This window comes from Podarcis melisellensis, assembly GCF_964234715.1.
Source record: "Podarcis melisellensis genome assembly, chromosome: 8".
NCBI classification, from domain to species: Eukaryota; Metazoa; Chordata; class Lepidosauria; order Squamata; family Lacertidae; genus Podarcis; species Podarcis melisellensis.
In genome coordinates, this window is record NC_138540.1 from 59,251,929 (window position 1) to 59,268,441 (window position 16,513).

At 43.5% G+C, this 16,513-nt stretch overlaps 1 protein-coding gene and 2 long non-coding RNA genes across 3 annotated transcripts in view; 1 reads left to right on the plus strand and 2 right to left on the minus strand.

The window, feature by feature from the left end:
- PTP4A2 (protein tyrosine phosphatase 4A2) overlaps positions 1 to 12,764 on the plus strand; it is a 28,505-nt gene extending 15,741 nt beyond the window's left edge. Inside the window, exons 3-6 of the mRNA XM_081922905.1 lie at positions 296 to 388; positions 7,230 to 7,360; positions 8,407 to 8,481; positions 10,418 to 12,764. Coding sequence (XP_081779031.1) covers positions 296 to 388; positions 7,230 to 7,360; positions 8,407 to 8,481; positions 10,418 to 10,526 — 408 coding nt within the window. The 3' untranslated portion in view covers positions 10,527 to 12,764. The remainder of the gene's footprint in view (positions 1 to 295; positions 389 to 7,229; positions 7,361 to 8,406; positions 8,482 to 10,417) is intronic.
- LOC309376498 lies at positions 1,798 to 6,559 on the minus strand. The gene is made up of 2 exons (XR_014171216.1): positions 3,769 to 6,559; positions 1,798 to 2,357 (listed from the first exon to the last, which is right to left on the minus strand). It is a non-coding gene; the product is annotated as an uncharacterized lncRNA (long non-coding RNA).
- On the minus strand, positions 11,239 to 16,423 carry LOC309376496. The gene is made up of 2 exons (XR_014171214.1): positions 15,216 to 16,423; positions 11,239 to 14,707 (listed from the first exon to the last, which is right to left on the minus strand). It is a non-coding gene; the product is annotated as an uncharacterized lncRNA (long non-coding RNA).
- Positions 16,424 to 16,513: the final 90 nt, after the last annotated feature.

Consider the following 16,513-nt stretch of genomic DNA (forward strand, 5'->3'; position numbering starts at 1 on the left):
AGCTGTTTTAAGAGAAGACGCTCGTTGACTTCTCTGTCTGTCACACCCATTGCTTCTTTGTGGATCCTTCCATTGGCAGGTCATCCTTTCTGCTTATCCTCCTTTACACCCTGCTGTTTCTGGACAGTTGAAGTATGTGCAGCAGTAATTCAAGGAAGAGATAGTTTTCCTTGGAAGGCTGCCCCAGGCTGTCACCTGTCATCAGTTATTCATACAGCTTTGCATGCCTCTGGAAGCAAAGGTATTTTTTCACTTGGTATGAAAAGTTGATTTGACTTTGTTTTTTTTCTAAAAGGAGCTGAAGAAGTATGGAGTGACAACCTTGGTGCGTGTCTGTGATGCTACCTATGATAAAGCACCAGTTGAAAAAGAAGGAATTCAAGTTCTGGTGAGTATAAAGTTCTGAAAGGGAATTATGATTCAGCAGAAAATGGTGGGGTTTTTTGAACTGCCTAGTGGTCTTGCTTCTTAGTGAGATGGCACTGTCTGGGCTAGCCTGCAGCTGTGGAACTGTGCAACACTTGGGCATGGATTCTGGGTCACTGAGCAATCTACAGTCCTGCCATATCAGGTGCATTCAAGTATTTGGCTAATCAGTTTGGGGGATTGAGTTCCAATGTCTCTGTGTTTCTCTAAAGATAGACTTTTGTGAGTATTAACTAGATAAACCTTGCCAGTGGGGATACCCATCCGCCTTCAGCTTTAAAGCTAGGAACAAGTGTGTGTGTGTGCATGAGAAAGTGAGTGACACGGCACAGTACTATGTTTTCTTGGCTGGAAAATGATTTTGTCCTGGGAGAAGGTGTGTGTGTGTTTGTGTGTGTGTAAATTGCAGTAGTTCAGGGCCGGGGGAACTACAGAGGCAGCAAAGTAAGCCTTCTTTGCTGCCTTCACTGTCACTAGGTAGGCTTGATGATGAGCCCTCACCAGTATTTGATTGCATTTGACCAGAGTTTTCTTCCACTCACATTTGAGCTGCCTCCCAGCTTGTTTCCTTGACTTAAGCTATGGAGTATAACAGGGAGCCAAGTGGGCTCCACAAAGCAGGAGGGGGCATTCAGGAACAATTGTGTCATCAACAAACTCAAATTTAAAAACACATGTTAAAAAGCGGTTGAAAACATTTTAATTTTTTTAAAAACAATTAGGACAATAATAACAGCAGCAGAATCCACCAACAACCACCCCCCTAAACCCAAGATTCTGTTCCTCTGCCTCAGCTTTTGTAGCTGGAGTCGGTCAGGGCCCTACCCTCCCAGGCCAGGTGGCAAAGAGCAGGTTCTCCAGAAGTCACAGCCAAGATAATCTCTTGTGTCAAGCAATGCCTGGAAAATAATTTCTGCTGCAGCATGAAAAGGTAGTGATGAGAGAGATCTATGTTGCGTGATACTCAGACTACTCTCTCCTAGAGGTCAACAGCATCATCTTGTGACTGTAGGCCAGCCTTTCCTCTTGCCCTTGTTTTCTCTAGCACGGGGGTCGGCAACCTGCGGCTCCAGAGCCGCATGCGGCTCTTTAAAGCCTTTGCTGCGGCTCCGGGGCGGAGGCGAGGGGAGGAGGCGAGGGGAGGAGGCGCATTTTCTGGGCGGAAACACGCAAAAAGCCGCTTATGATTGGATCACTCCCTTATCTACTGGGGGCGCCTTGATCGCGCCGAAAACCTCTCCGTTTGGATTGCTTGCTGCCTATCCAAGTCGATTCGCTGCTGGGAGCCCAGCGCGCTACGCAAGCTCATCGCCACATTTTACCTTTCCTGGGGAGGACTCTGCGCGCCTGGCGGATCAGGTTGTGGGCGGATCAAGTCGCGGTCGCGTGGAATTTGTGCTTTGTGACTGTTTGAGGTGGGGGTTTTTTCTTGGGAGGCTGGGTGGCGCGAAGAGAGGGAGGCTTGTGGTAGCGTCGGGGCTTGTCTCTAGCAAAGTAAGTCCTCGCTATTTGGTCACATGCGCAGCATTCTCCTTGTGGGGGTGAGGTGGCTTCGGCGCTCCAACGCTTGCTTTGCCGGCTGCTTTCAAAAGCGTTGGAAGCAGCTGTGCTGTTGCTGGGCAACCGGATCGCCCCAGCAGCCATCTTATCTGCCCATGTGGTCTTCTGAGGCGGCCGCCATCTTACTATAGGCAATTCCACGTGGGAGTTAGTTGCCTGAAGCCCCTTTTTAGTTGCCTGAAGCCCCTTTTTAAACTTAAGCAGGGGAAAGTTTGGTGAAAGTTTGGTGAATTGCTGCCAAGGAGTGTGGTGGAGTCTCCTTCTTTGGAGGTCTTTAAGCAGAGGCTTGACAACCATATCTCAGGAGTGCTCTGATGGTGTTTCCTGCTTGGCAGGGGGTTGGACTCGATGGCCCTGGTGGTCTCTTCCAACTCTATGATTCTATGGTTCTATGAATAGCTAACGCTTTCCTTGGGGAACGCTATGCAACAGCTTATTGCTGGTCTTGTGCAGAAAATCAAAGACATGCCTCTGTCTGCGAAGACTATTAAAGACAGAACCCTAAAAATGGCAGAAAACATTAGCAAACAGCAAATTCAAGACATTAATTCAGCTGTGGCGTACTCCATCGCCTGTGATGAGTCCAAAGATAAAGGTGATATTGAACAAATAGCGCTGTTCTGTCGATATGTGAACTCTTTTGGGTCACAGGAAGAACTGATTGAGCTGATACCACTAAAAGACCAAACAAGGGGTGAGGATATCTGTAAGGCTGTCCTGGACTTTTTAAGTGCTAAAAAAAGAAACACCAACCACCTGGTCTCAGTGGCTACTGATGGGGCACCGAGCATGAAAGGAGCACAGAAGGGCTTTGTGGCTCTACTGCAGAAGGCACTGGGTAGAACGCTGCTGTCATTTCATTGCATCCTGCACCAAGAGGCATTGTGTGCTCAAACATTTCCCCCCCGAATGCACAAAAGTGATGGATGTGGTCATTCAGATTCTTAATAAGATAATGGCAAAGGGTTTAAACCACCGCCAGTTTCGTTTGCTATTGGATGAGGTGGAAAGCACATATTCGGACCTGCTGCTCCACAACAAGGTCCGGTGGTTGTCCAGAGGCGAGGTGCTAAAACGCTTTGTCACATGTTTGGAAGAAGTAAAAACCTTCCTGGCCAGCAAAGAGCTTACCTTTGCTGAGCTGGAACAGCCAGAGTGGCTGGAAAAATTACATTTTATGGTAGACATGACAGCCCATCTAAACACGCTAAATACAACCCTTCAGGGGAAAGGAGGCACAGCCCTGCACATGCTGGAGGAGGTTTTGGCATTCGAGCGCAAGTTGACAGTGTTTGTCAAAGATTTCCAGAGAGGTACACTGTCTCACTTTCCCTCTTTGAGAGAGTTCAAACAAAGTCATGATACGATAAATTTGGAATATTTCAAGTCTGCAATCACCGCAATGCAAAGCTCGTTTGGGAAACGATTCTGTGGTTTCAGAGAGGAAAAAAACACATTATCCTTCTCTGTCACTCCCCTGGCGATCGATCCATCCCTATTGAATATGATTGCATTTCCAGGTGTAAGTCAACCTGATCTTGAGCTGGAACTGGCCGATATAGCCGACAAAGATATATGGGTGTCCAAGTTCAAATGCTTGACCGCTACTCTTGAGGATGTTGCCCGTCAGAAGGCCATTCTGGCTCAGAATCATAAATGGAGTGATATTGAAAACCTTCCCAAACAGGACAAACTTGTATTCGAAACATGGAATGCCATCCCCAACACTTATATAAACATGAAAAAGTATGCATTTGGAGTCCTGTCAATCTTCGGTTCCACATATGTATGTGAGCAGGTCTTCTCCAACATGAACTATATTAAAAACAAACACCGATCACGCCTCACAGATGACAGCTTGCAAGCCTGTGTGAAAATGAAGGTGACGTCTTACAGCCCTGATGTGCAGACACTGAGCACTGAGGTTCAGGAGCAAAAGTCCCATTAACTTGTTTACCTGGTTGTAAATTAAATATTTTAATTAGCTATTAATTTGTCCTTTTTTCTTGAGATTCACAGCTGACTGCACGATCCTGTATATATAGCATTAAGGCAAGAAACAATATATGCAGTGTTATATTTGTTTTAAATGTTGCAATGTTTTTGCGGCTCCCAGTTGTTGTTGTTTTTTTGGAAACGGGTCCAAGTGGCTCTTTTTGTCTTAAAGGTTGCAGACCCCTGCTCTAGCGTGACAGAAGAATGGCCACTTATGGTGTCCTTGATCTGAGCAATTGCAACAAGCAGCTTGTTATGAATACCTCATTCCCCACCTTTGTCTCCACTGCCTGCAGCAGTAGTTCAGTCCATTCTGAGCGGACTATCTCTAAACCAGTTCCACAGGATAAGGAACTCTGCCCCTATCTTTCCAATGTTTTGACTTACCTCTGGGCTCTTAATTTGCCAGCAAAACCTGAAAAAACTGTTAGAAGAAAATGGAAATAAAAAATCAAGCTGTCCACCAAGATGTTCTAGTCTCCCAACAATTGTGTCAGAACCATCCTGTGAGATAGGTTTGGCTGAGGGCTAGCTACACTACCTCAAAGTATGGTTGTAAAGATAAAATGTTTGTCCAGACTTTACTTGTAGAGATGTTTAGGAGATGGGACACACAAAGCAATTGCTTATTCTACCCTAACACATGGTAATAGGTCATCAGAATTAGACATAAGCTGATTGAACTGGTAGTGTTCAATACATTTAATGCAGGAAAAGGCAAGGGAGGTGGGGTGGATAATGCTGGCTTTGTTCCATGCCAGCTGCTGACACTTCACAGGTTCATGTGTCTGATTTTAAAAATAGCTTGTCTAAACAGCAGACATGGCTTAGGAAAGACAAGGTTGAATTATCTTCTGAAAATGTTTCTGCAATATAGTGCCTGCAGAAAAGCAGGTGTACTTTTGAAAAAACAGTAGACTTTCCTGAGGCAGCTGTGAGATCAGGATTGGCCCAAAATGCATGTCTGCTGTCATTAGGTGCTGAGCGATAACAAGCTGAGAGCAGAGTATAAGCTGAATGATTTGGTTGAACAAGCTGAAGTTCGATCTAGGAGATTCGTTGTGTGGCCTTTGGCAAATCCTTCTGGCTCACCATCAGTTCCCTCATATGTAAAATTAGGATAATTGGGGCCAGCTTCACAGGCTTGTTGTGAAGGCAAATAAACATGAAGCAAATGTGGCACAATATAAATATTACTCCCAGTAGCAATGAATGCAGTGTCTATGCTTCTAGACTCTTTTAGGGCTTGTTAATCTAAAGGGTTGATCTTTTGAGCTGTGGAATTTCCTCAGCGCCACTTGGCTTGTTAAAAAAAGCACTCAGTGCTTTCCTGGATCAGGCCATGCTTAATCAAATTTAACTGAATGTCTGCTAGGGGGAACTTTTCATTTGAGTGATTCCACCACTGAATGTCAGTTCTTGTACTTCCTTTCATCTGCCCATTGGAAGTCCCCCTGGTGCTGGCATCTGGCCTGATAAGCTGCTGCAGTGGAAGCCTTGTTTAGCTGTTAACCTGTGAAAAACCCCAGGCTTTGCAGTCAGCATTGGTAGTCTTATTGTGGTGCTTGAGGTCTATTCTGGGAACTGTGATCAGCGGCTGACAGTTTCATGCTGATAACGTGGTGTTCTGTTGAGCAGGCATCTCAGCAGAAGAGATACAATGAAGATTTGCTCTTTCCTTTCAGCTCTCAATGGATCTTTCCTCAGGGTGCTCAAAGGAAGACATGTTTTATCTTTCTGCCCTATTTGGGGTCATATCTTTTGTCTATGGCCTTGGCTCCTCCAAGCCTGCCACCTCTAAGTTTCCTGATTTCTAAGAGGATTCTACTCATTCTGTCTCTGCCCCTTCTGCTCAGAACACCTTTGTAGGGTGGTGGTCTTCCCCTTCCCTCCAAACCGTGAAAAGACGCTTTTGAAGTTTTGGTTTCTATTTTCTAATAAAGCAAAAGCAATAATGGCAACTATAAAAAAATAAGAGAAGAAATCAAAGCAAGAAAAGTGGGATACGAAGAGAGAGGAAGGAGCAGTAATAATATATAATAATTATAATAATAATAGCATTATAATTCCAGGCAATTGTCCTTCATAAACATAATATTCAATAATGTTTTTTCATAGGAATCCATGAGAAGAGGGGGGCTGCCAATCATTTTCCTTAACTTAACACTGCACTTAAACAGATAACATATTAAATATTTTGTTATGGCTAAAACAATAAAACTCCCTCACCCTGAGCCATGTGAACATTGTCTCCTGTCCCTCAAAAGATACCAGCCTTGTCTCCTTACTGCCCTGTACTGTTTGGAACTACCTTATGATCATCAAATCACTCCTAAAAGCTCACCTTTTCCTTGAAGCTTTTGGCACAGCCCTTAATTTCAACATTGTACTGTAACCCAGCCTTAACATGTGCAACTGAAACAACTGCATATTGCTTCCCTGTTTATCCCTGCCTCCCCTTCCATGTGTTTGATTTCCCCGTGTTGAATTTAAGATTATAAGCTTCTTGAGGCAGGAATCTTTCTTCATGTACAGTCATACCTTGTGTTACAGACGCTTTAGGTTGCATGTTTTCGGGTTGTGCCGAAATGGGTTACTTCCGGGTTTTAGCACTCGCGCATGCGCAGAAGCACTGAATCACGACCTGCGCGTGCGCAGATTGCAAACGTGCCTCCCACACAGATCACGTTCGCAACCCGAGTGTCCACTGTATTTTGTAAAGTGCTGTACACACTAAAGGTGCTATAAATAATTTTAAAAATATAATATATGAACCAAATTAGCATCAAAACAGTGTATTGATCCCACAATAAAATGCAGACCATAAAAGCTTACAGCTGATATCCCTCCCAGATATCATATTCAGTATTCAAGGTATTGCTGTCACACACATGAAAATGAGAGTATGCTTTTTTCTCTTGTTATTGCCAAAGTGGTATAATTAGTTGCCAAATTTGTTTTGTTTATTGTAAAACAGATTTATATCACCCTTCGTTTAAAAATTCAGACACAACACACGGATAGTCAATTAAGATCCAATAAATACAGGTTGCAGGTACAACAATTTAGTGGTAGCAGTGCCCAGAGTGGGAGGGGAGAAAAGGAAGGTGCAATGATTCAGGCAGACTTAAGTTGCATCTGCCTGAGAAATGGGATGGTCACGGGTCTTCTGAAAAGACGTGGGGTGGCATTCCACCATGCTTTGAATACTGAGAGGAAGTAACATGTTCTGTCTCCTTCTTCCAAAGGACTGGCCATTTGATGATGGAGCACCACCTCCAAGTGAAATCGTGGATGACTGGCTTAACCTTTTGAAAACAAAATTTCGTGAGGAACCTGGCTGCTGCGTTGCTGTACACTGTGTTGCAGGGCTTGGAAGGTAAACTTCCTGTTCTCTGATTGGAGACGTTGATTTCAGGATTTCCTGTTTCTTGCAGCTGAACCTGTGATTTGAGGTCTGTAGCACAACAAACCCACCAGTATATTGAGAAACATTTGGTTGTCTGCTAGGATGCTGACTCATTGGTTTCAAACACTGCTGTCTTCCTCCCCAGCCATTTTTTCAAGACTCCTAAATCAACAGGGATAGTTCTCATCTAACACCAACCCCATGCTCCATTGTAAAGCACTGCAATTAACTTTTAAGTTTTTTACACCATGAAGAAGAATAGGCCCTTGGGTTTTTAAGAGGAGACCTTTTAAATCACTAAGTTTGGTTTAGGCACTCTTGAAGCAAGCTGCCCACAACTAGGACAGCTGCAAAGTAATAAATGGGTAGATAGTTCCTTCCCTTGCAATCATGCTTATGCACGGGGTAAGAATTGTAATCTGCTGGTGCGTGCTGTGGCTCTTGATGATTTGACCTCTCCAGTGACCAGTCATTTTTTAGTTGCTTATGATAGCTGCTGGCACTCCCTTCTTAATTGCAATTGCATTCCTCAACATGATCAATATTGTGAAACAATGCACTTGCTAAAATTGGAGTGCCAGGAACTGCTGCCCTGAGCTACTTTGTGCCACATGCCAGCAGGACTGTTAACATTTGGTCAATGGATCAGTTTATCAAAACATTTTGACCTTAAATATTCCCTTGATTAATTGGAAAATCTTTAAAATATTTATTTTTAAAAACTGCAGGTGGCAGGTACTTTTCTTTAAGATGCATCGCCCACCTAGTCTCAATTATAGTTGATAAATTTTTTAACTGAAATGTGCAAACAGTGTTGCTGTCCTATATTGGGCACCCATAAAGCTATTGATTTCATACTGCATGCAGCATTAAACAAAGCAGGCCAATATTGTTCTATAGCTGAGAGAGAGAGAGAGAGAAGCAGTCTTGGGCCCATGGCTGCACTAATTGGATCTATTTTTGAGAGGTTTACTGGACCTAGTTTAAATTTGTATTGATTTCTCTTCTCCTTCCAGAGCCCCAGTTCTGGTTGCCCTAGCACTCATTGAATGTGGAATGAAGTATGAGGACGCTGTGCAGTTTATAAGACAGTAAGTGTTGCCCCTCTTCTCGCTTTCTATAGCATTCTTTGCATTGAGCAATCTTCTGTCACAAGGTTGGTTAGCAGCTGCTGCTTCCTCATAGCATTGCTGAGCTTGTGACCTACAAAAATGTTTGAGGCCTAGGCACAGTCCTTCCTCCTGGGTGGTGATTAGACAGAATTAGCTAGGCTTGTGACTTGGGCCACTTGGATATAACATTCACTTAAGAACAAGCAAGCTACAGAACTGCCCCCCCCATTTTCTTTATTGGGAAACTGACCAAGTCTCTTGGAATACAGAATAAATGTAGCCTGTCTTGGCTGGCACTGCTGATCTTAGGCATTGCTTTGCTACAACCCAGCTAGTAGAAGTCAGTCATTCCAAAGGAATCCAGAGTTGTGGGGGGAGGGCTAGCTGGTAATAGAGCCCCCTCCGTCTGCTTTTAAAATACAAGGTAGATGGCTCTTAGGCACATCATGCTTTTCTTTATTTATTTTAATGAGACACTTCGTTCCACATGAACTGTAGCCTAATGAGTTCACCTCAGAGCAGAGATAGGCATGTCAATACAGCCTGTGTTTACTGATTATTGTATCCTACCTTTCCTCCAACAAGATCAGAGCAGCGCACATGATCTCCCAACCCCATTTTATCCTGTATGAGGCAGGCTGGGCTGAAAGGTCATATCGGGAGTCATGCTAAAGTTAAAGCTTCAGCTGGTGTATTTAAACTGCAGTTCCCTGGTTTGTCCAGTTAAGGCAAATTGAGTTGTGCAAACCATAATAAATTAAACCAGGATATTTATACCATCATACCTCGGGTTAAAGTCGCTTCAGGTTGAGCGTTTTCAGGTTGCGCTCCGTGGCGACCCGGAAGTAACGGAACGGGTTACTTCCGGGTTTTGCCGCTCGCAGATGCGCAAAATGATGTCATGCGCAGAAACGGCGAATCGCGACCTGCAGACGCGGGTTGCATTCTGCTCAGGATGCAAACGGGGCTCTGGAACGGTTCCCGTTCGCATGCAGAGGTACCACTGTAATGGACATTTTAATAATATTTGTTTGTGCTGAAAGGAGGAAGAAGGGGAGTGCATGAGCCTAAGGTACACTGGAGTGTGTTTTCATCTCAACAAACCATAGATTTATCATGTCTGACACTGGTGAATGACCCAAAGTCACATAATGAGTTCCATAAACTGAGTAGGATTTTGAACCTGAATAATATATTATTATTTTTCCTCACAGATTAGAATTTGGCCGTCACTATTTAGGCTGGGTTCTTGGGTTACCTTGATGGTGTAGGAGCCATATCTTTCCAACACCACTGGGTAACACAATAAGTCTGGGGCCATATGAGTTCCTTAAGGCTCAATATAGGGTCTGGGGGGATCTCATCAGAATGAAAAATACACCTGTGTTTGGCAAGCGAGTCTGTGGACCTTCATGCCAGTGTTTAACACATTTTCCAAAGACTGACACTAGCATGGGGAGGAGCTGCAGTGAGCTTTTCCTTTGTGGTTTGAGGCTAACATTGCAGAAAAGAAAGAGTGACAGTAATGTAATAACTCTGTCTTAATTAACTAAAGCTTTTGTTGATCAACCTATTAAACTGATCAAAGCTTGCAGTCCTACTGATAATTTATAGATCCAGTTTCATCTGCATATGCACCTCATGTTTTCTTTCTCTTGGCTTCTGCCAAGCTTGAAACGAAGCAGAGGTACCATATAGGAAGTTAGGTGTGAACTGTGCAGGTCTATTAAGAATGTCAGACAAACGTGCTGGATGATGCCAGGATCCTACTCTCACAGTGGCTCAACAGTTGCCTGTCGGAAACCAGCAAGCAGAATTTAAGCACCAGAGCAACTGGTATTGCTACCTCCAACTGGAGAAATGCATTTAGTGTTTGTGCTTGAGATCTAATGTCTTGGATGTGCTTCTGTTTCAGGAAGAGGAGGGGAGCTTTCAATTCTAAACAACTGCTCTACCTTGAGAAATACCGACCGAAGATGCGATTACGCTTCAGAGATGCCAACGGCCACTGCATTATGCAGTAAGGGGGAGGCCCTCCATGAAGTCTTGACGCTATCATGGCTGTCTTTTTGGACTCGTGGAACCTGGAAATGTAATTCTGGAGCTGAACGATATATTTACCGTAGTGGAGTGGGTGCTCCTCTGCCTTTGTCCCAATGATGATGATTGTGATAAAAAATAAAATTAAAAGTAAACATTTCAGTGAAGGATTGTCTTCTCATGTTGCAGTCTGAACATCTGCCAAGAGACGAGCATTATTTGAACCTTCTGTATTTTTAACTTTTTGGAGAGAGATAAATTAATAAAATGAATTCTATGTCTCAAGGAAAACCAGAGTATCAGACTGTGCAGAAACCATTGGAGCAGGACAGCATCCCTCACTTAGGTCCTAGCCCAAATTTATTTTTTAGTTTTGTACTAGTTATTCCTCTTACTGGTGAAAGATGGCAGACAGAATTTAAGGAGCGCCTGTATAGCTAGTATGTGGTTGGCAGCCTTAATCCCAAGTGGGTGTTCCAAGAAGTTCTGTACATTGTGTTTGCAGCTGACAGGCATTTGGGGAGAGTTGCTTTTGGTAAACCTATCACAATGGGTGAAAGTCCTTTCTTAACTGAACATTTTCAGTTATCATTCAGTTAACATGTAAACAGTCATTTGAAATGAAAGATGGCCTACTTTGTAACGCTTGGGACTCTGTAGCTGAGGATCTGATCCCTCTAAAAGAGTGATGTGCGGATGTCCAAATCACACACATTAAGGCAGGTGTTTCAGATGGGATCCTCTGTGCTGAAATGTTGCCCACCATTTGGCTGCAAATAGATTTCTCTAAATAATTTGGAAGTTAGCTTCCTGCCATTTAGGCAGAAAAACTGACACAGCATAGGAAGAGAATAGGCATGTGTGTTTGATTAAGGTTAAAATCTCGATGGGAAGGCTGTGTGCTGCTTGTCTGAATGATCCTCGCCTCTCTGAAGGGAATAAACTTGAATGAAGTCTAGTTCTAATAGGGCTTTGGTGCCCATTGGCATCTCTTGATCTTGAGTTCTCAATGCCTGTATTTTTCCAGACTGGGCTCATGTATAGTTTACTGTAACCACTGATTGCCTTGTTTCTGACTTTTAATCAGGTTCTTAAGGGAGCCTTGCTGGTTGCACACAATCAATGCCTCATTGGCATATGCTGTATTCAGAGTGTAATAAATACGGAGAATGTGTCCTGAATTTTGGTCAGAAGGGCAGAAGAGCATTGCTTGTGCTTAGCCAGTTTTAGGTGACCTCTGTAGGAAATTGCTTTGGCTAAGCTGGGTCCACAGTTGCAGTGCCAACAGAACCCATGTCCCTTTCTTCTATTTTAAAATTTGTTTGGCTACTCAAAATTATGAATTAGCTTTCAATTTAGTCTCTTGCACAGTGTCAAAGGCTTTGGTAAGTCACTCTTAGCAGCTCTTTCAGTGGGTATAGACAAGGCCTTACAGACCTTATAAACAGGGCACTATTTCTGCATTGCATCTGATCACTTAACATTCCCTTTAAACATTTTTAGTGCAGAAAGTGGATCACAGTCTTTAAAGCTCCATACAGACTTAAATCAATCTAATTGTGATGGTACTATGCCAATCAGTTTAATTTGTGGGTGGCTTAATAGACTTAAGTCTGAAAATGTTGACTACAAATGCCATCTTTCCTCTAAAATATGGCATATATTTGGAGTGGGTGTTGGCATTATATTTAAACCATGCAAATGATCATAGTACCATGGGCTGTGCGTTAAAAAAAGAGTGCTTATCTGGAACAATGATTATAGGTTGAGAAATGTGGAAAAGAACAGGTTGTTGAATTTTCCTCCTCATCTTCTGTCCCATTTTGCCCTCGTGCACATAAAGGCACAAATTGTCCTTGTAACTAGTCTCACTTCTACAACACGTGTAAGAGTTTTTTGCTTTAAAAAAAGCTACAACTTAAGATGTTGTAGCCAAATATAAAACAGCCCCAGACTTGTAGAACAAGTGGATTACTTTTGTTTTTCCTATGTATAGTTTTGTTTCTTCCCCTTTTAATTTCACATCGATGTATTACAGTATATTAGCTTGTATTGCAACCTTAACAGAACTGAGAAGGTGGGGCGGTTAAGCGCACAGGGATGCACGTTCTGTCATAGAGTAGAAATGCTAGAGCTTCATTGTGAGTCGGGCTCAACAGGCACAAACATTTCTGGTTCAGCACTTGGAACACAGTGCAATAAAGTTCTTACTGTATAAAGTCTCCTCCCTGGTTCTCAGTGAATTTTGTTTACAACTACTAGCTCTGGTGATATGTCAGGGCAAGTACCTGAGGGTGGTGGTCCTGTGAATTGGATAGAGGGGGTTTGTATGCATCACTTTAGTAGAATAACCATGCCAAACTGGTACAATATACTTTCTTCAGACAAATAGCTGTGTGTGTCAGATATGCAGTCCAACAAAAATTGATCCAGGAATGAGCACTTATGTTTTGCTGTGCCTCTTGGTATCTGGGAAGCTAGGAATGAAATGCACCATGATCAACATCAGATTTTTCTCAGGTCCAAGCTTTGGCCTCCTGCTGGCTTGTCAAGAGCAAGAGCCCAATGATCCCCTGTACTGACAGAGCCAACTGACAGAGCCAGTGTGATGTAGTGGTAGACTGAGTTTGGGGAGGCCAGGATTGATTCATATCGCTAAGTGATTCTGGTAATACGATGTTAAGATGATGGTTGCGATAAAGGACAGTCACATGAATAGTGCCCTTGGCACCTTGCATGAAGAGCAGTGTGCAAATGTGATATTGGGCTGTGGAAGCATCTTTTTCCTGGATGTGGTGAGCTGTGGCCATCACATGCATCGACATCCACAAGACAATCACTGTGCTAAAAATACGGCTGTTACCAGCTAGTAAGATAGTGCTCAGTAGAACACAGTTGTCAAAAGTCCTTGGCTGGATCTCACTGCATATGCGATATAAAACCTGGCAATGCACTAATTACACTTGGGCCCAGCTCTGTTATTATGGGAAACCATGATTTCCTTCAATGTGAATGAGTTATGATGAATTTTGTACACTCCAAAACCGTTTTGTGCACCAAAGGAGGAAATCTGAAGCATATGCTTTAAAAGAGAAAACAGGATTTGAAGTCACCATAGCTCAGTTCGTAGAGCATGAGACTGTTAGGGTTGTGTACCACAATGGGTGTAAGATTCCTGCATTGCAAGGGGTTGGACTAGAAGATGACCCTCATGGTCCCTTTCAACTGTGATTCTGTGATTTGATCCTGGCTTGTTCTCACTGATTTGAGTTTAAGCCTGCTGCAATTTTGCAGTATAACTGTCATGCGGAACTATAGCTTGTTTAAAAATGTAAGCAGATGCTTCTAAACCCATCACGTACAAATCATGAAGGGAATACATAGCTCCAAGTCTCTGCAACTTGTCCAGGAAACCATGGTTTTACACTAGGTGAACATTAACTGTGATGTTACAGATCATTACCTCAATATCTGCTGCTTTCAGAAAACAACTGAGTTTTGAGAAGGTGGCGCCTTCCATATTCTGACTCTGTAAAGGCTGATTCATAGAAACTTATTTTTAGGTAAATGAAACTCTGAAGTTGCTCTTTATCTTTGCTTAGAATACGATCAATAAGCAGGAAGTACTGAAGAAGTTTGAGATCGGATCTCCTGCAGGAATTGGGAGGGGGAGGTATTTGCAAGCTTATTCAGTACTGGAGTTTGCATGTGTGTATTCCTCATCAGCTTACAAGACTAGTAGTGTTCATCTAAATAGAAAAAACTTAAAGGGAGATGTGGAAGTTCCTTTTCCAAAGTATCAGCAATCTGTTGTTTCCAATCATACCCCCAGTCTACCAGATAATCATTTTTTTAAATTCATACATTTATGAGGGTATATTGACACATGTCAATAACCCAACTTTCATAAGAAAGTTATAGTAGCTATACATTCCATCATTTCTTTCCACATGATACCCTATTGCTTACCAATATAATTGTGGATTAACTCTGGAGACTGAGACTGCAGATCATAATGAACTGGATTTAAATACATTTGTAAAATACATGAAAAGAAGCAGACTATCCCGAACAGGTTCCAGCTGGATAGTGGCAGTTCACCCTCCTCAGGTGTGTCCTGCAAGAAATCTTTTCTGACCCTGGTCTATCAGGGTTTATAGTGGTACTTACCGTATTTTTCGCCCTATAGGACGCACCGGCCCATAGGACGCACCTAGGTTTTTTTTTGGGGGGGGAATCAAAAATTTTTTTATTTCCCCCCCAGGTTTGCGCAGCTATCCCCAAGCTAGAAGAGGGAGACGGAGCGCTCCGTCTCCCTCTTCTGCCTTCAGGGACAGCCTCTCTAGCCTCCGTGGGGCAGCGGCTTGCCCCGCTGTCCCCCGAGTTTGTGGGGCTGGCGGGGGGGGGGAGAAGCAAGCTTGCTTCTCCCCCCCCGCCAGCCTCCAGATCAGGTCGGGGTATAGCGGGGAGGCGGCGCTGCGCCTCCCTGCTGTCCCCCAGGCTTTTGGGCTGCAGGCTGCTGCCCGCAAGCCTTGCGAGCCCGCGGGACCTCCAGCCAGGCTTGCAAGACTTGCAGATAGCTTCCTGAAGCCTGCATTCGCCCCATAGGATGCACACACATTTCCCCTTCATTTTTGGAGGGGGAAAAGTGCGTCCTATAGGGCGAAAAATACAGTAACTGCCTTCTCCACCCAGCAGTTTAAATTGTTTGATTTTTTTTAAGGTGGGTCATTGCTTCAGCACTGGCTTATAGTACCTGGCATGCAAGTTTTCATTGAAAGGAATGGCTTCAATTGTCTATGCTTGGATAACTTGCAGGTTAGACTATTGCAATGTGCTGGATGTTGGGACTGTCTTTGAAGATGGTTTGGAAACAACAGCTAGTGCAGAATATGGCTAGAACAAGAAGAAATGAACATAAAACTGGTTCTGGTCTGGCTGCCAATTTGTTTTTAGAGTAATTTAAAGTGCTTTAGAGCCCTACACAGTTCAGAACCCCTATACTACTGAAGAGAACTGCCTTTCCCCCATATGAACCTTGGACTTTTGGGATCAGCATCTGAAGGAAGGTGACAAGGAAAGTTTCTTCCCCAGAGCCAATTTGTCTTCGTATTTATTATTATTATTATTGTTGTTGTTGTTATTTGTACTGTTCTCTCTTTTTTTACATGTTGGTTCTTGTGGGGTGGAGGCATTCTGCACATACCTTTTAACTGCACTTTCTAGTAGTTGTTCTAGGGGTTGTTTTTTTAAATGAAAAGTAACTTAAAGCAACTTACAAAATAAAAACAACATACATTAACACCAACTGAAAACTAAAACAGAGTCAAAGCTAAAACATGTTCATATCTATAAAGACAGACCTAGGGCATCCCACCCACGGAAGGATGCTGCAGATAATTAAAAGCAAATGGCTTGGTGGACGAGGAACATTTTTGCTTGGGGCCAAAAAGACAGAAATGGTGCCAGGCGTGTCTCCCAGGGGAGAATGTTGCATAGGTTGGAAGCCACCCCCAAGAAAGCTCATTGTGTCAACACCCTCTGCAGCCCCCTTGTTAGGGAAAGTGGTAAATGAAAAAGTTCTCGTGTCAGGTGAATTTCACCCCTTCTCTGATGTGACCTGTGAAAATGCAGCATTTAAGCGTTGATTTTTTAAAATGCTGAATTATTTATTAATAGTTTTAAACTGTTTTTACTGATAATTTGCGCTTATGTCGCGGAGACGGGCGGGTGGCAACACGCACGTTGATAATTTTGTGTTACTCGTTTTTGTAAACCACTTTCGGAGGCAGGGATGAATCCGCTCCGAAGGGGGGGGGACCCCATTTTTAAACGCTCCTGCAGCTTTTCCGTCAATTTTGCCCAGGCAGGCCCCGCCCACAGAACTCTTAACAGACGGCCAACGACCTTTCGTTTTCAAACCCCAAGCCCCGCCTCCTCCTCTTTGTGACGTGCGTCTAGGCAAAGAATC